Source organism: Anarrhichthys ocellatus, unplaced genomic scaffold (genome assembly GCF_004355925.1).
Source record: "Anarrhichthys ocellatus isolate YVR2014 unplaced genomic scaffold, GSC_Weel_1.0 scaffold8, whole genome shotgun sequence".
Lineage (NCBI taxonomy): Eukaryota > Metazoa > Chordata > Actinopteri > Perciformes > Anarhichadidae > Anarrhichthys > Anarrhichthys ocellatus.
Genome location: NW_022280038.1, coordinates 6,205,397 through 6,224,145, shown reverse-complemented (window position 1 = coordinate 6,224,145; position 18,749 = coordinate 6,205,397). Strand labels below are relative to the sequence as shown.

The window sequence follows — 18,749 nt, the reverse complement described above, 5'->3', positions numbered from 1 at the left end:
TGTGTGTGTGTGTGTGTGTGTGTGTGTGTGTGTGTGTGTGTGTGTGTCAGCTAAAGAGAACAACTGGCCACCTCTTCCCTCGTTCTCCCCTGTGAGGCCCTGCTTCTATCAGGACTTTGAGGAGGACATCCCTGAGGAGTACCGCAGGATCTGCAAGAGAATGTACTACCTCTGGATGTGTACGTAGCCCTGCGCGCAGTATTTGCTTCATACATGACAGAGTCATTGACCCATAACATAGACTTTTTGACATACCAAACTGTCAGATGTCAACCATACCATCTCATTTTAAAAAACCCAGGTCTGTAGCACACCATTGGAGGGCTGGCATCATGATTTATTTACAATATTTATAGTTTTCTGCACGATATTGATTAATCAATAGGCCATCTGACAACTCTGACAGAATGTTGATATCTAATATCACAATTACCTGGATCCTAAACGTACTGTGGTGGTTTTCTCATTATATGATGAAATATGGACAGATTTTTTTTTTTAAATTATGGCCACGTTTAATAGGAATAGAACTGTATCAAAACATCTGTTTACAAACTCACACAACTCGTGCATTATAATCCAAGACTCATCTATCCAGTCGTATGCTCACTACTTCCCACACACGTGCATCTTCGTAGCCCCCATTTACTTCAATTCATCAAGCCTTATCTCCGTTTTTTGATTCTCAATTCCCCGTGGAGGCATGCGAGGAAAACAAAGTTTTCTTCAAGAATTCAAGGTAATGCCGGATAAGTAATTGACACACAAATGTTCATTTTGGTGGGTGAAGTATCCCTTTTTAAGGGTTTACTGAAAACATCACTCACACCTATTAATTCCTCTAAAAGGGCACCAAAGAGGGTTCACTAGAAAAATACACACAACTGTATTCTTTAGCAATTCAAAAGCAGACTTTGTCCTGAGGCGCATGTCTTTGATGGCTCATTGGTTTCCCGTGTGTCTCCCCAGTCCACAGTGCCACCCTCTTCCTCAACGTGCTGGCCTGCCTGGCTTACTTCACTGCAGACGCTAAGTACGGCGTTGACTTCGGTCTGTCCATCGTCTGGTTCATCCTCTTCACCCCCGTGGCCTTCGTCTGCTGGTACAGGCCCGTCTACAAGGCCTTCAGGTACACTGTTTTACTGGTCTTGTACTTTAGATGAGGTATTCTTTGATTTGTGTGACTCACAGGATGTAACTGTTTTGTTGTACGAGCAGGAGAAATAGGGACACATGGAGTAGAAGGAGTTAGCAGTGGTTTTCATTTTTTACTTTACTAAAACTTTATGAACACCCTCATCCTCCAACTCAGCCAGAGGGGTTAGAGGAAGTATATTGGAGCTGCTCCGTACTCCATTAAACATATTAGAAAATGCTACTATCGGATGTTTTTCTTGCTTCCAGCTTTACAGTGCTTTAATTAGATTTTTCTTTTAACACCGAAAAGAGGTGTTTTCTGCAAGACTTGTACTTTTGTGAGAAAAGAAACATCTGAAACAGCCTTTACTCCTTCACTGGACTCCTAAAATACCATGAACAATTGGAGTAATGTCTGCAAAATTAAGTTTACTTGTGATCTATTTATTAATATTTTCTTATACACAACATAACATCGGGCAGTGAGATATGATGCAAAGATTGAATATGCTCGGGAAAAAATGAATAGAGGTATATCTGCAAGTCATAGCAGAGTCGTAAAGCCCAAATACAATAAAATAAAAAAAGTTGTTCGTTCATTTCTTACAAAAAACAAAACAAAATTGAGAACAGGAACAAAAAAATTGTTCTGTGTGAAGAATGATTACTGAAAATAAATATATATTATAATACATATCTTGGTCAAAATAGTTTTTATTATCATCATTTAGTTGTATTGAAACACAAGTCTTTAATTGGAGGCTACAAATTGTAGAAGCTCTCTTGATCATTTGTGTGACTTGTGCACTTGAATGTCTTTTAAGCGTAACCTCTTTATTTAGTAGTCTGACAGCTAACAAACCTCTAAAATACTAAACAACCATTAATAACATTCCCTTGTGTTTCTGTTTTTCCTCTCTAGGTGTGACAGCTCCTTCAGCTTCTTTTTCTTCTTCTTTGTCTTTTTCTTCCAAGTGGCCGTGTACATCATCCAGACTGTTGGGATCCCCAATTGGGGAAACAGGTCAGTGGGAACCTTTTGTTAACCCAATAATCACCTGCGTGTTGGTCTGAGAGTGATAGTGTGGCGTAAATGACAGTTTCTCATTGCTAACCAGAGGTTTCTGATTTCCTGAGTGAGAATGAGTGTGCTTTGGGTAGATTCATAGTAAATGTGGGTATGCATGGGTTCATGCGTTTCCTCATTCATGCCTTTGTGATTGTGTGTGTGTGTGTTCTTGCCCTGTATCCCCTCTCTTGCATCTCTTTGACAGATTCCAGCTGCCCTAACTTGTCTGGGTTGCTGCTTTGTAAGTGTGTGGAACTTTTCTCTTTGGGTTTCTCTTCTATATCATGTAATATATTAGGCTTTTTTTGTTTTCCATCATTTACTGTTTCAAGCTTCATGCTTTTCCATTGGTCACTGGGGAAGGTTAGGTGCATCCCTCATTTGACTTTAATTCAGTTATTTTCGTACTATTTTTTTAATGCCAGGATATTCATTATTATACTCATTATCGAGAAAATGTGAAATGACACATGGCCATTTGTTGTCTCTGTTGTCGACAGTGGATGGATCGCATCCATCAGCATGATTGGCACAAACTTGGCTGTGGCTGTGGTTATGATGGTGGTGGCCGGATTCTTCACTGTGAACTCTGTCCTGGCTGTGATTCTACTGAAAATGGTACGCTAATGGAAACTTCCCTTCACTATTACTATTTCATTATTAACCAGTCAAATTGAATATACCATGACTAGGTTACATAACGCTTATTTCGTTATTTTAAAGTAAATTACATCCTGTATGTTTGCTGTCAAATTAAAGACGCCAGTGCCTTTATAATTAATGGAATAAAATAGAAAGTCGAACATGTAAATGTGGGTATTCCCACTGTGGCTCTATATTGTTTGCTTTTGCTCCAACTCGGTGACGGCGCATGCAGATCAAAGAGAGTAACATAGCAAGGGAAACTAAAAATGGTGGTGACAAAAACTGGAAATGCAGCTGCAATGGAAGGGCAGCAGAGGGAATATGGAGACTTAGAAACTGTGGAAAGGTTATAAAGGTTCAGAAACACTCCAAGCAGATCAGTCTACAAACAAGTTACCCAAAATGTGCCACATAACAGTAGATAGAGAATAAAACATTTATTAACTAAAAATACAACTGTGATTGTTTTTCTAACCATGATATGAAGACTTCATTTTATTCTAACAGCGAGCATGTGGACTCTGAAGACCATGTTGTCCTTCATCATCTGCAAATATCTGCTTTTACTATACAAAGCTGCTAAAAATCAAAACTGCAACTAGGAAGCAGTCAGAGAGCACATACCTCCAGCAAAATTGCATGATCCTAGAAATTTGCTAGTTTAATCCTAAAGATGTTTATAGATGTTTTATCGTTAATGGAGGAAATGGCTAGAAAAAAACATCCTGAACTTTCTTCCAAATTTCACTGACATTTCTTTAGTTTTGAGATACCCTCTTAACTAATAAACAACTTTGAATTTATTGAAAAGATAGCCCGTTAAGATGTTGCATCTCATTTTTGAGGGGGTTCTATAGACACGGATACAAAATTATAAAACGCATACTAACAAAAACAGGATTACACAACAGAACTTTAAATAAACGGATACAGACAGATTGAATAATACATAAATTAAATCAGCATACCGTGCAATTTAAAGCAGCTTGTCTTCAGTTTGATTGAAGGTTGACTTAAGATGAGAAAATGAAGATGTCCTGACACAGTGTGAAGAGGTAACGCCTTGCAGAAAAAGGAAAAAAAGATTATTCCAATCAAAATAAAACCTCTCACCCCCTTTCTTATGTCCCCAGGTCCACGCTAAGTACAGAAACACAGGCGCCAGCTTCACCAAGGCCCAGCAGGAGTTCTCCCACGGGGTCCTGACCAACCAAACAGTCCAGACTGCTGCAACCGATGCTGCCACCTCCGCTGCCCAGGGAGCCTTTGGCAGGAGCCAGGGAAATTAGACTGTTTCTCACATGCTTCAGGCTAGTCTCTTCTCTGACCAACATAGCCATGTCCCAACATTACTTCCTTGTGGTTAGGGGATCAGGGTTTGACCTATTTATGAAAAAAAACAACTTAACTTTTGAGGGAAATTGTTCTCGCTACAAGAACATAGTGAAGTGTCCGCTTTTTCCACTTAGTGTTTAAACATACAGAAGACAAGCTAGAGGTCTTATACGAGCATGTAATGACTTGCATATGTCTCTGTTGTTATTGAACTCTTTACCACCCTCATCAGTATGCAGCAAAATCCCTGTTGTCATAAATGTAGGAAGGAGACAGAAAACTGAAGTTGAACCAAACAAGGCAAAGAAGGAGGCAGTGTGGGTTTGATGAAAATAAATTGGCAACCCTTCATCACAAAATAACTAACTGGAATACATTTAACAATGGTCGACTAAAGATGTACGGCGCACCACTGAACAGGGCTGGAGTTAAAGTACATTTATTTCAATCCCTTCACTGTTAAGTACGCTGGCGGGAAGTATCGAGGATTTTACTATCTAACATATTGGGGCCTCATAAGTAAACACTGGGAGGAGTCGGGATGATCTAACAAGCACACTTGACATGAGAATGTTTCACCGTCATGGAATGATTGTTCCACTTAATTTATGAATACATATTTGTGTCATGACAGCAGGATGTAGAGCGTTACGGGTTATGTCATTCCGCCTTATAAACAAGTTTAATACGTACAGTCAACTTTATATTACACCACTGGATGATCTGTGAAATGAGATGCATCCATCTCACACTACCAATGAACACTGTTTTAATTCCGCTCTAAATCTTGTGTTTTTTCATGTGTACAATACTGTATAGGATGATGATTAATGAAGGTGATGGGGGATGAAGGTTTTTTCTTTCTACTGTTTTCATCAGTGAAGTGTGACGAAGAGCTCCTCTTGAGGGCAAATGAAGATATGGTTTAACTGGGATGGCACATTTTAGTTCATGTTGCGTTGTGAAGAATACCATTATGTTTTCTGTCGTAGTGTGGAGCCTTGCTGTGGTTAAAATGAAAGACGCGGTGCAGGTTTGACAATGTAATGTTACTGACGTATAGTATAGAATGTAGGTGTATTTGCAGTACTTAGTGAAGTGTATTAATGAGCAGAAAGAACAAATTTACCTGTATATTATCCATAGTAATTATACTGCAGACAAAATGTCACCTGTTACTGAATAGACACAGATAATTCGTATTTTCTCGCTGCCTTCTACCTACTTGTTGTTTGGTATTGACATTTTTACTTGTGAATATATATATATATATATATATATATATATATATAAGCTGTGCAATTCTTATCTTTCCTTACTGTAACACTGAATCACATTGTTTGGGTGTAACCTCAGTGCCTAACCCACCAATTCCTGTGTGGGAAGTTGAGCACAAGGCTCAGTGTTTTGTCCGACTTTTCTTTTTTGTGTCTTGATAGAGAAAATAGTTTTATGGTGAAGTTTCCCTTCGACGATCAGAATGTGTGTTCTACATATTGGTGACTAATTTAAAATATAAATTACTGGAGGGGTATTTGCTGGAAATTGTTTCTCAGTCTTAACATTGAATAAACTATCATTTTAATGTCTCAGTGGGTGTGAAAATACTGAATCTACTGTGTGCCCTGATGTAAACGGCAGACGATATATGGAGTAGGACATTGTCTGAAATACTTTACAGTTTTGTTTATCTAATTTGCAGCTGAAGAGTCATGCTTTGATACAATACGTTAAAGAAGAAGGCTGATTTTGTTTTTGCTGTGGTGGAAAGTGATTGTTTTGCCCTTTAAGCACTTTTACTACATTCATGGGTAGACCCACTTTTCAGCGTATGGTTTTTATGATATCATTTTTACTAATCATCACCATTGTGTTGGTGGAGGCTGGTGAGGGCGGTGACACACACACACACACACAGAGTAAAATCATCATTCATAAATCCTAACCAGCTACTCCTCCGCATTCCACTGGTGTATCCATGGCAACAACTTCTAGTGTTGCGATCATCCCAAGATGGCGGACGAGGAGACAGCCACGGCGGTGAGTGCAGAAACCAAAGCTAGTTCACCCGTTTTCTTTGGGTAAACACAAACACGCCTCTTGGTGAGGTGATAGTGTGGCACTGCCTCAGTTATAAATAATATATATATATATATATGTAGGTGTAAATAACGTTCGTAGTAACGCTCGTTCATTTGAATGCTAGCTGCTTGGCTAACCCGCTTCTAAATCGGAGCTAAATTGATTAACCTGCAGCTATAACGTGCCTCTCATTCCGTCTTTAATCTCACTCATCCAAGGGCAAGCTAACAACCTGTGAGCTAACTGTGGCTGCAGTAAGGTGACATGCGTAGGTAACGTTACAGTGCGATGTTGACAATCGTTAGCCCACGCGTTATACTGTAAACACAAGGTTAACGATATTAACCGTCCAGCTCTGCACCAACGTAACCGAGGCTGCCTTTGAATACTATAGTTGTCTTATGGCTAAACCGTCTAGCGTTTGTAGTGATGACATCAAGAGATTGTTAATGAACTAAACGTCGCCACTTTAGTCAGCAGCTACTCAAGTGAGCCAATTATGGGAAAAAAGAATTAAGCAAAAGCAAAACAGTGGGATTGAGCCACCATACCTGCTGCTCGTGGGTAACACCGATAGATGGTGTACAGTGTACTTTGCTAAGTAATGTATGGATTGTTACTTATTTCGTTTGTGTTGTATTTCATACATTTCAGCTCCCAGTTGCCACAGAAGCCAAGAAACGACGTGCACCTAAAGGTACAGCAAGACAGTTGACATTAGCAAGTCATCTTGTAAAATGATTTACACAATTCCTGTTACGTCACCCACTATATTGATTTTGATTAGTCTGTCACTGGTGAAGGATGCTACTAGAGTGAGTTTGGAACTAATCGTCCTGCAGAGGTCACCCTGACCCTTCTATCCTTCATCCCTAGAAGGAAGAAGCTGTTTGTACAGAATGCAGATGAGCCTTGTTCCAGATATTTCTCTGTGTGGAAAACGTTTGTTGATCAAATATTATATCTGGAGATTTTGTCATCGTAATTGTGGCTTAATGTCCAATTAGGCTGTTGCTCACGATTAAGCTCTTTTGAGAATATTTAGTATTTGTCACCAGGACTGATGAGGATTCAAGTCCTTTGAGAGCTATTTAGTACTTGGTATGTTATTATATTTGCAGTGATCTTTCACATGCCATGCAGGCTTATTGTGGTGCGTAGTATAATTTGCGGAGACGAATCAGATCAAAACCCTGAGTACATTAGTATAAAGGAAGATGACAGGAATCATAAAAACAGAAAATAAAGATCAGAATTTAATTGGTTAATGTATTAGAAGTGTACAGTTCTGTATAAGTGAAGAAAAAGCTCCATAATTAAGTCAAAAACTACCATTTTTAATTCTATTTATAACTCTAATATGCAAATATTACAAAAGAAATCCACCATTAAGAGCTCAATGTTCAGATAACCATTCAATAGAATGCAGTTTACAGTGTAAGTAAGAACTTCAATATAAAACCGTTCCACACATGCACATCTAAGGACGGAGGGTGTTGCATGCTGTGCAGATTGTAAAGCCCCTTCAAGCAAAATTGTTATTTTGAGCCAAATAGATAAAACTAAGTTTACTTCACACATGGGCATCGACCTCAGAAAAGAAAACTGGAACTGGAACACACAGTAACAGCATACACATGTTAGGTCTATATATACATATATTTGTGATATAACCCGTATAAAGCATGTTGACATGTGAAATAATTGAGTTATCACAGTGTATCGCTTGATGTTTACAATACAAAACTATAATTGGGTGATGACATTTGGTCCGAATATGAACAAGAAGTGAAAATAATCAAATAAAAATCCACAAATCTCAGTTAAATTGTCTTCAAAACCTTCTGATTTCATACTAATTCTATCATTACTGTACTGAAATGTAATTGGGGATATATTTTGCACACAATTAAATATGTTATGCACTAGTACACGATGTGCTTTTACGATATATGCAATGCAGTTACTTCATTCTTAGAGTGTAAGACTCGTGAGGTGTTATGAGTCTTGTAAGCTTGCTCATGTTTCTTTTAAACCATCAACAACAAAAACTGCTGATGGCATAAGGTCACCATGTTTCCAGATTAGCATGTTTACATTTTACAGAATCAAGTGTTAGTGCTGCAATCTGCTTGGATTTCTGTCAAATTCCTTGGAAGAAAAAGTGTAGGCAGATGAATATGAGAATAAATTACTTGACAAGACCGAGGGGTTTTTAAAAGTTTTCGTGGTGAAACTTCCAAAGAAAAATTCATCGTATTTTTTATTACATTCTCCCCATGTGTCTTTTGATCTCAGCACGCCTCTCCTCTGCTCTTATCCCCTTTTAACAGATGCTTGGAGCACATGGAAGCCAAATCTGTCTTAGCATTAGCCAGATCAAATGTAACAATGAGAGAATTCCTCCATGTTTGGGATGGAGTCTTTCACTGAATTATATTGAGGAGACCTCATGCTGTGCTTTTCTTCTCTGCTCCTTTCTACCATTCTAGTATACAGTAGTTACAGGAATGGATGTCGCACACGTATCCCATCTCTCCTCCACCAAAAGACGCCCTGCTTTGTGTATGTGGACTCTGGAGCGCCACAGGGCCCCATCTGAAACCCAGAGACAAGAATATTATTGCTGTCTCAGCAGGAAGAAAGCGGATTAGGCTGCTACAAATAGGGCCACTCCGAATCTTGACGGGGCAAACGTGTGAAACCCATGCAGTTTCACACTCGGCGATGGAGAGGATTTCTCTGAAGTTGTTGCAAGAGGCTCCAGTTCGAGCGAAAAAATCAACAGCGCACTGCTTGAAGTGCTGACAGATAAAAACAGAAGGAAGCTTTGGTGTAATTCACACTGTATTTTTCTTTTTTTTACCCAGGCGGTTTATTAACGATACCCCCCGATGTCAGTAGCAGACTCAAAGCCCAGCACTTCTTTCCACAGTGCGTTGAATCCTATTGTTGGCCTCAGAGGAAGGTAGTAGGTGTAAGATAACAGGATTACCAGAATCAAAACTTGCATGAATTGGAATTACGTTTGGCTCCTTGTGAAATGAAATGTTGTCCTCCGCTGGGAGGAAGACTTGGAGCATTGTGGTCGTTTTCTTGGGGTCACCTAACCCTTTGTAAAGCTGGCTTTGTATTGTGCTGCTCATTCCTCTCCATACCGTCTCTTCTCTGTCACAAGCACCTGGCTTGCGAGATACATTGTTGCCCTGGCAACTGGGAAATATCTCAACTTGCCAGAGACAAAAAGCAGGAACGAAAAACTTGCTTACAAGGTGACATTTACAGCGTGAATGGTGAAGTGATTACAGTTCAGCCCACGGGCTTTGGGATGAAGCGTTAACATCTATGTTGCTGTCAGATCAAAGACGTGCTGGTGACTGCAGAGAGGGGGGGGGGTGCTTTCATGATTATTTGTTCAACTGCCAAATTAAAGAAAAGACTCAATTAAACATGAATAGTCCAAATAGACATTAACTTTAGATAGTCTGAGCTAGTTTGTGAATAAAAACAAACAGCTCAGATTTACAGTGTGCTCGGTGAATTGAACTGAGCCTGTGTGGGTTTAGGTTGACGTGTTAAACTGTCAGATCAGAGACGTACTAATGACTGCGAAAGGAGGGAACTTTCAGGATTAATCATTCAGCCATCGACTAAATAAGACATTATCGGAACAGTAAAGGGGAATGATCTGAAAAGTTTCCCTTTTTGTTCCTCTTCTTGCTTCCAGCTCCAGAGCTTCCCATTGTGGAGAGGAGAAACTGGCTGATCCACCAGCACTACATCCGTAAGGACTATGATACCTGCAAGGTAAAGTACCATCATCCCCCATTCTCCTGTCTACCATTGACCCATGTCTGTGTTCAGTGTTGATCTGATTGACCTTTTAAAGAAGTAATGAAGATAATGAATGCCTGGCATGTACAGGGTTGTCTAACACTCTACTTCATTACGGGCTAATTCCCTGCATTGACCTGTGTATTCCCAGATGAAACTGGCAGGTACTTAATGAAAGCTCTGAGTAAATGCCTGTACAGTACTTGTAAAATATATCACTGAATTCCTCCTTCTCACTTTCTCTTCGTAAGAGATGCACTCCTCACTGTCAAGGCCCTGTTTTAATTGTGCCAGCCTCCTTTTGTTAAAGCGAATCCTTCGGCAAAATGACCGTGTGGGTGTCTCCAAGCACACCCGCTATTTTGGTTCATGTATGTGCAGCAGAGCAAAAGAGCTGGATGAGGCGCACTATAGATCAGAGGGGTGTGGTGATTGATACGGCTGAGCCGGTCACAGTGATGCACATACACAACCATAGAAGAAGTGGCCTCTTCACAATCGTATTGTTGGCGCAGAGCAACATCCATTTCAGCTGTAGAAATCGTCTCCTGTTCTGTCTCCGTGTAGGCGATCATCAAAGAACAACTGCAGGAGACTAATGGAATGTGTGAATATGCCATTTATGTTCAAGGTGAGTAGTTTAAATAGTAACTTTTTCCTCTCACACATGTAACATGTATGATGTTAATTAAGAGCTACATCAAATGAAGCTCCTCAATGCATCATTTAGTTCCCCAAAAATCCAGTCTTCGGACCCCATGCTGTGCCTTTGATTCTTTTTAATGTGCTTCTTTTTTTAACTTCCTCAAGAAGATGAAGATCCTCTTTTTTTTGTGTTTTAATTTCTTGCCACAGCACTAATCATGCGTCTTGAGGGCAAGATCCAACCTTCCCTGGAGCTGTTTCAGAGCTGTGCCATCCTGAATCCCAGCAGCACTGACAATCTCAAGCAAGTGGCCAGATCACTGTGAGTCTACTGCCCTCAAGGCTGGGATGCATCAGCCCGTCCCCATTATCTAACAAGACAGACATAGGAGAGAAAGATCAGTGATAACAGCCCGACTGCAGGGCAGTTATGGCCAGAACTTTTAATGCTATAGGGAAAATTTAAGCCACCAACAGTGAGTATTTGTTCACTGTTGCAGGATTGTAAGGATTGCGATTCAGCATGCAGTGAATAAGATTGATTCATTTCTCATATGGATTATTGTTGTTTATTCTTTCCGTAGATTTCTCCTGGGGAAGCACAAAGCAGCTATTGAGTTCTATCATGAAGCTGCAAGGCTCAACGAGAAAGACTGGGTAAAAGAAAAGTCACACTCTAGCGCCAGAGATTCTGCTTTGTCTTGACGTTTGTGTGTTAAGAGGACCTGGCATCTTTCACTCTAAATACACAGCATGACGTCCTCTCAACAAAATCTCCAGAAATTTAGAAAGACCCAACGTCTTTTCATGCAACAATTAACAGAAAACAAAAAGAACTTCATGGTTGCACCACCAGTTTACTATGAAACTGCCCCCTCTAATACTACTGTCAGTAACACGGTAGAGTTCGTATTCCACAGAGCTGTTGTCTCAAATAGCTTTTATATTTGGAAATTTAATTTATCGAAGCCTTTATCAAGCCCCGTATAATCTGACATTTTCTCACCCCAGGAGATCAATCATAATCTGGGGTTGTGCTATTTCTTCATCAAAGACTTCAAACATGTGAGTATGCTGATTTCACAGATACTAGACAGCACAAACTGTACTCGTTCATGGGTGATTCGATCATTTTGATCTTCTGTCTCTCGTCAGGCTGAGGAGCATCTAAACGTAGCTCTCCGGATTAATAAGCACGACAAGACGTTTATGATGCTCGGGAAGGTTCATCTGCTGGCTGGAGAAACCGACAAGGCCATCGAAGTGTATCGGACGGCCGTGGAGTAAGTCAAGTTCAAGTGTGGACAGTGTTAAAAAGCACTGAGAAGACATCTAAAGAAATGTATATTTAAAATAACCACTTATACTGTGGGTCTATATATATATATTTTTTTTTAATATTTTAGATATACATATACAGCAATTCATTATTATTATTACATTTTAAGTTCAGGAATTGTTGACCAGACCAAAGTTTTTCCTCCAACCCACATGATGAGAGAAACTTTTATTGATACCTGTTAATATTTACACAGCCTTAGCATGCAAGTTATCTTCATGATAACATTGTATCAAGATGGTAAAAGAGATGAGAGCCATAAAACATGGTGTCCGTGGGGTTCCCTCTTGATTTATCTCAGGATTTTCAGTCTTTGGAGCTGATGTTAATAAGTGATCCTCCTTCAATCTCACACAAAGTTCCAGTTTTGCCTCACTTGAAGCCAGGGTCCCTTTCACTTCAGTATTCATTTGATTCATTTCCATTTATATTCACATGTTGAATCTTCAAACATTAGGCCGTGGCATAAATGACGAAATGACATCGGTGTCTATAATAGTAGAGCTCATTATGACTCCCTCCTGTTGGGGTTAAATGAATTCATCAAGTGCCCCAATACTGATGTTGCTTTGATGAGACGTACCACTGTGAACCTTATTTTAATGCCTCTTCTCTCCCATTTTCATTTCTTTGAGCCACATCATCCCCCTCAGGTCATAATTAATACTCCACAATTAAGCTGAATCAAACCCTGATTGAATCAGCAGATTCCCTGAATATCAACTATGTTTGCTTAAGAATAAGTGCAGGCATTAAATATAATTACAGGCATAGATGAAGTGACATTCTTCATTCTACTTGTCTCCTCCTCAATTCAGATTCTCTCCAGAGAATACTGAACTCTTGACTACTCTTGGCCTGCTGTTTTTACAGGTTGGTAGATTTTTAAAAATAAGTTTCCCAGTGAAATTATTTGTACACAAGGGACGAGCACTACAAGATAAGAGAGTGACATTTACTGTAGGTGTCAGAAACATTTAAAAAGGAGTTGATGAATAATCTGTTTTCATGTTTTCGACAGCTTGGGAAATACCAAAAAGCCTTCGAGCACCTTGGAAATGCCCTCACTTTTGACCCCAACAATTATAAGGTAAATGGGTATTTGAACACATATTATGCTTTGGTATAAACGTAGCTGGCTATTATTATAGGACAATGCATTTAACTTCTTTTAAAGCAGTTCAGTTAAAACAAAAGGTCATTCTCTGTCAGGTGGCACAGTCAGTCTTTCATCATAAGCACTGTCATCCTCCTCTAATACCGCTCTAATCATTGTTTTTATTCCCAGGCCATCCTGGCTGCAGGCAGCATGATGCAGACCCATGGAGACTTTGATGTGGCCATGAACAAGTACCGAGTGGCAGCCTGCGCTGTGCCAGAGAGCCCCCCCCTCTGGAACAACATCGGCATGTGCTTCTTTGGAAAAAAGAAATATGTAGCCGTGAGTATTACCGTCTTATTCGCTTGTCTTTGCCAGATAAGTATCCAATGAAGGCAGTACTCCAAACAAAAGTTCACCACAAGTTCATTCACTGTTGGTTTCACATTTTGCGATTTCCCTTTTGCAATAGTTGCACAGCGTACGCTGCTCAGGCATTTTACACTGCATTGTTTTATAGTATTATAAATGCACCATTGCTCAGAGTCTATTGTTTCTTGGGATCATATATTATTCAGGTACTTTTCTAACAGTCAGCCTTTTGACTTCTCTCTCCCAACTCCGTCTCCCCCACAGGCCATCAGCTGCCTGAAGCGAGCCCACTACATGTCTCCTTTTGACTGGAAGGTGTTGTACAACCTGGGTCTGGTTCACCTGACCATGCAGCAGTTTGCCTCTGCCTTCCACTTCCTCAGCGCAGCCATCAACCTGAACCCACGAATGGGGGAACTCTACATGTTACTGGCAGGTACTCTGCTGAGTCAGAGAGACAGAGAAATAATTCCTGAGTAAATCGATGATTCTTGGCAAAAAATAGAGGCAACAGCTACGGGGCTATTTAGCAGTTTACTGTTGCGCATTAATTTAAGTTGCATACTATTCCTTTTGTAAAGTACACGCTACATACAACAAATTGAACATGCTGAATGTGCCTTTATGAACAGCCGTCTGCTCCTTCATTTGACAGGTTTAAACTTGAACTAAATACTGTCTCATGCTCATTCTTAACAGTGGCTCTGACCAACTTAGAGGATGTAGAGAATGCCACCAGAGCGTATGAACAAGCTGCAACGATTGACGAGTGAGTCCGTCTTACCATCTTAAATGTACAGTGTGTTTGAATCTGAGTCTGTAATTTAATCATTTAATATAATTATCTCTTTTCTTTCTGGATGATCAATTACCTGCAGATCCAACCCTCTGGTTAACCTGAACTTTGCCATCTTCCTCTATAATCATGGTGACAAGAAGGCAACTCTGGATCAGTATCAGGAGATGGAGAGGAAAGTCAACATACTTCGAGACACCAATAGCAACTTTGAATTTGATCCTGAGGTACTTAAAGGGACAGTTTGGATGTTTTGAAGTGGGTTTGTATGAGTTACTTATCCATAGTCGGTGTATTACCTACAGTGGAAGGCCGTCGGCACGACCCCAGTTTGGAGAAACGGACAGAAGTACCTAAGCTAAGCAATGTAGCAGCAAAACATATTTAAGCCACATAGAAAAATCGTCATCAGCTTAAGTGTACGCTACCGTCAGACAGTCCCTTCAGACGGGGGAATTAAAGCTGTTGTCTAGCCACCAGACACCTTTAGTTTTACTTCACAGAACATAGGAGTTGCTGGCCTACCGCTGCCTCGATCGGTTATTTTGTTTGGGTTAATGTGTGACTTTGGTGTTTATTTAAGATCCTGTTGATGTTGATGTCTAAAAGTCAGTTGTTGAAGTCTTTCCTTCCAGTATTTCTAAGTCTACTTTTCACTCACAGCTAATGGACATGGCTCAGAAGATGGGCGCTGCCCTGCAGGTGACAGAGGGTCTGGTGTGGACCAAACCAGGCAAGGACTCCAAATCAAAACCAAACTCTGCAGCAGCCACCAAAGCACCTGGTGCTCCCCTTGGTACTAACCAAGCTCTGGGCCAAGCCATGTCTTCTGCCGCGAGCTACAACAAGAACCTCCAGCTATCAACAGGTACAAATGGCCAATATGGGTTGTAGAAAGTGTCAGTTAATACTCTGTCACCTCGGTGTAGCTTCTGGTTTGACGTGTGGGTGTGTGACAGAGCCACTCTGTCGAGTGTCAGAGCTGAGGTGAAGCTTGAAATGAGGTCCAGCTCTGAGTCTGGAGCTGGTGAGACCACGCAACGCTGAATGTCTCTCTTAAGTTTGTTCTGAGCACAAACTCCAAATGAGGTGAGCACATGAATAATATTTTTCATCAGAAAAGTCCAGTGTCACACCCTCAGTGTGACAGGTTTCACAGCCTCCACCTCTCTTCATTAAACCAAACTTATTCCATATCTCTTCTGTGTGTGTTGTATTCACAGCCTCTTGCCTGCTGCACTTCTGTTGCAGATTAAATTCACGAGCTACGGCAAAATGGAATATATTTTAAAAAAATAAAGAAAAGAAGCTAACCTCTAGCCAGTATATATTCTTGGCAACAAAAGAAAATCAGCAGCGTGAAAAAATGAAGCACAGTTAAGAAAATAAATTCAAGGCTCCTCTGAAATGTCCGTCATGGCTTACAGCTCCCCGGTGTCAGTGGACTGGAGAGAGAGCCTGAAACCATGTCCAGTGTCAGACCTTTTACTTAGTTACACAGCTCTGGCAAACTATCTGCTTTCTAACACTGTACCACCTGTGTTTTACAGCCGGTTTGTTGTGAGTGTACAGTCTGTTAATGTTAAGCAGCATACCATCAATTATGACGATGCAGATTATCAATTTACCCCTGAAAAGTTTGTTTAGGTTGGTAAAGAAATCTGTCACAGAGTTCAGCGTGGGTTGAAGTTATTTGTACAAACAAAGCAATGTATTTCAAAAGGTGATGACTTGGACTCGAGTCACAAATTTGACAACTTTAGACTCGACTTGGAGTTTAACAATTATGGTTCCCCCAAGCTAAAAATTAATTAAAAATTATTTATTCATTCCCTGAATCAAGGTAACGCTATTCATTTACACTTAATTACCCACATTTTTTTTTTTTTTTATTAAGTTCCTTCATACTTCTTTTAACAAATAAATACACATTTTAAAAAGCAGTCATGAGTTTTGTAAATTTAATATTTGATCACTCTGTTGTTAAAATGGTATAACATATGATGAAGAGCATATTATGACTTATTAAGGACTCCCAACTCAAAGTTTAGGATTTGGTGCTTGACTCGGGACTTGAGTGAAAAGACTTACGTATACTTGAGACTTGCAAAACAATGACCTGGTCCCACCTCAGTCACAAGGTAAGTTCTCTTATTACTGCCAATGCTTGTTTTACAGGCATTCAGAAGCCCCCTGCATCTCACCCATGTGTGTTACAGCGGGGGGGATTATGTCACTGTTTCGTCATGGGACAAACTTTGTTGTTAAAGTTATAAATATGCTGTCAAAGCATCAAACTGGTACTCCTTAATGATTCACCACCCTCTAAATGTGAGGAAATTGCTCCGTTTAAGTTGCCTGTCTGTGCAAAGTTCCAACTGGAAAATCTAGTTATATGCAGTACATAACCTTTCAAAACGTACGGTCACAACTGCCCTGCACTCAGCCTCACAACATGATGTGGTGTCATGGTTTCCATGTGGGTAATGAATGAATACTTCACAGAACAACCGTGATGCTACAGTTTGTCGTCTGTTCGTGTGATGTTGTAAGAAACAAGGTATGTGTTCATGCAAGAATCATGACCATTTACAAACGCAGTGCTTCAGTGTTTCTGTTTGCCTCGATTGGTGCACGTCCACTCTATTAAAGCTGAACTCTGACCTGGGAGTTCACAGTAGCCGTCATGAGATGAGCTACAAGTGCAGTGTGTCTGAATCCGGTTCTATACTGCTGGATATGATAAATCAATAATAATAAATGAAGGCGTGGGGACAGCAAGCTAATCCCATTTAAAGGTATTAAGTGTGTTGGATTTAGTGACATCTAGCGGTGAGGTTGCATATTGCAGCCAATTTAAACGTCTCCCGTGTGTCTATCATGTAGAAGAACTACGGTGGCCGACGTGAAAACGTGAAAAAGCTCACTCTAGAGCCAGTGTTTGGTTTGTCCGTTCTGGGCTACTGTAGCAACATGGAGGTGTAGCATGGTGGACTCCATGAAGAGGAACTGCTGCCTGTGTAGATAGACAGCTCAGGTCACGAAAAAACACAAAAATTCTTAGTTGCAGGTGATTACACACTGAAGAAAACATACTTATTAATGTTATATACCACTGCTGCTAATATATCCCCCTAAATCCTACAACCTGGCCTCGTAAAGTTCCTGAATAATGTTACAGATGTTATGTTAATGAACTACACACAAACTGTTTTATATGTGTAGATCATTTAGAACTTTAAGACCTTTTCTGAGCAATATTGGCATCGACTCTCCTGCTTTTCTTATTTTCAGGAGCTTCCAAAGGCCCCTCCATGCCCCTCGAGCCAGAACCGGATGTGGAGAAAGCCCCCAGCCCGCCTACTGATCCTCCAGGCTCCCCAGAACCTGCAGAGTCAGAAAATCCCAGACCCAGAACTTCCAAAAGGAAATCTAAGGTGGAGGAATGAGTTAGCTTGGTAGCTACGATCTGACTGGATATCTTAGTCATATGGTCACATATTATGTTAAGGAGGCAAATTAAGGTAGTTCGACATGAAACCATTGTGGTTTACCGGCTGCACAGACGATTCATGTCCTATAATGATGTACTTTACACCAAAAAGGTCAATAGCAATGTGCACTTTGGTTATACAGGAATATCGAATGTCCAAACACCAACTCGCATTTTTTAACAAAAATTCAGAGAAAATCAATTGTTTCTCATAAATCCATGTAGATGTGGCAGGTTTGGTGCACATGTCAAAACCAATTCCAATTGGATGTTGCAGTTTAAGCAAAATGCTAATGTGTGCAGTTACAAGTGTTAATATTTGGATGTGCTTAGCAATAAGGTCATGTGATAAATCTTCCTTAAATTGACATTTCCAGAGAGGCTGTCAGTCCTGAAATATATGAAATGCTGCGACAATCACTGCTAAGATCTGAGGACATAAAGGGATGTTTATGAATAGTTCCAGGATATTGCTTGTTTGTATGATAGGGCTCCTTTCGAGGGTTCAGTGTAAATAGTCAGACATGCTTTTATATGTGGATAAATGTTATGTTTATAGAGTCATGTATTTAATATTAAATAAGAGAATTTAAAAGAAAATAGCAGCGTCGCTTCTTTTATAAAGTCCAGTGTTAACGATGTTTTACTGTGTTTTCTAATGTTCAGGTCATTCAGTTAAGAAGACACAACCAACAGGGGACAGAATTGTTAAAGAGCTCTCAAAGTCAATCCATCATTTATCACACATATTTTACAAATTCACACATACTTATGTATTCCCACATATGTGTGAAGTACTCCTCAAGCTTAATGTTTTGTCCTCTAATGGTTCTGAAGAAGGAATAAACTGGTTTGGTTTAGAGATAGGACCTCGTAAATTATCTGTACTGAAGGTCACACACA

At 40.1% G+C, this 18,749-nt stretch overlaps 2 protein-coding genes across 2 annotated transcripts in view; both read left to right on the top strand.

Moving 5' to 3' along the window:
* LOC116384086 (secretory carrier-associated membrane protein 2-like) overlaps nt 1-5,773 on the top strand; it is an 8,175-nt gene extending 2,402 nt beyond the window's left edge. The window contains exons 5-9 of the mRNA XM_031848456.1: nt 51-179; nt 970-1,129; nt 2,060-2,161; nt 2,707-2,824; nt 3,985-5,773. Of these exons, the coding sequence (XP_031704316.1) occupies nt 51-179; nt 970-1,129; nt 2,060-2,161; nt 2,707-2,824; nt 3,985-4,140 (665 nt within the window). The 3' untranslated portion in view covers nt 4,141-5,773. The remainder of the gene's footprint in view (nt 1-50; nt 180-969; nt 1,130-2,059; nt 2,162-2,706; nt 2,825-3,984) is intronic.
* A 109-nt stretch (nt 5,774-5,882) lies between these two features.
* On the top strand, nt 5,883-18,441 carry bbs4 (Bardet-Biedl syndrome 4). The gene is made up of 16 exons (XM_031848455.1): nt 5,883-6,226; nt 6,923-6,965; nt 9,996-10,075; nt 10,670-10,733; nt 10,958-11,069; nt 11,332-11,404; nt 11,759-11,812; nt 11,903-12,030; nt 12,905-12,959; nt 13,108-13,176; nt 13,375-13,527; nt 13,822-13,993; nt 14,257-14,326; nt 14,436-14,580; nt 15,017-15,221; nt 17,648-18,441. Exons 1-16 carry the CDS (start codon nt 6,200-6,202, stop codon nt 17,800-17,802), a joined length of 1,605 nt encoding a protein of 534 aa, XP_031704315.1. The 5' UTR covers nt 5,883-6,199; the 3' UTR covers nt 17,803-18,441.
* The last annotated feature ends 308 nt before the right edge of the window (nt 18,442-18,749 follow it).

Bases quoted from the DNA above. Each gene is read 5' to 3' on its own strand.
- bbs4 (XM_031848455.1), top strand. From the start codon at position 6,200: ATGGCGGACGAGGAGACAGCCACGGCG. The intron at 13,177-13,374 runs GTAAATGGGTAT...TTTTATTCCCAG, and splicing joins TTGACCCCAACAATTATAAG to GCCATCCTGGCTGCAGGCAG. The intron at 13,528-13,821 runs GTGAGTATTACC...TCTCCCCCACAG, and splicing joins GAAAAAAGAAATATGTAGCC to GCCATCAGCTGCCTGAAGCG.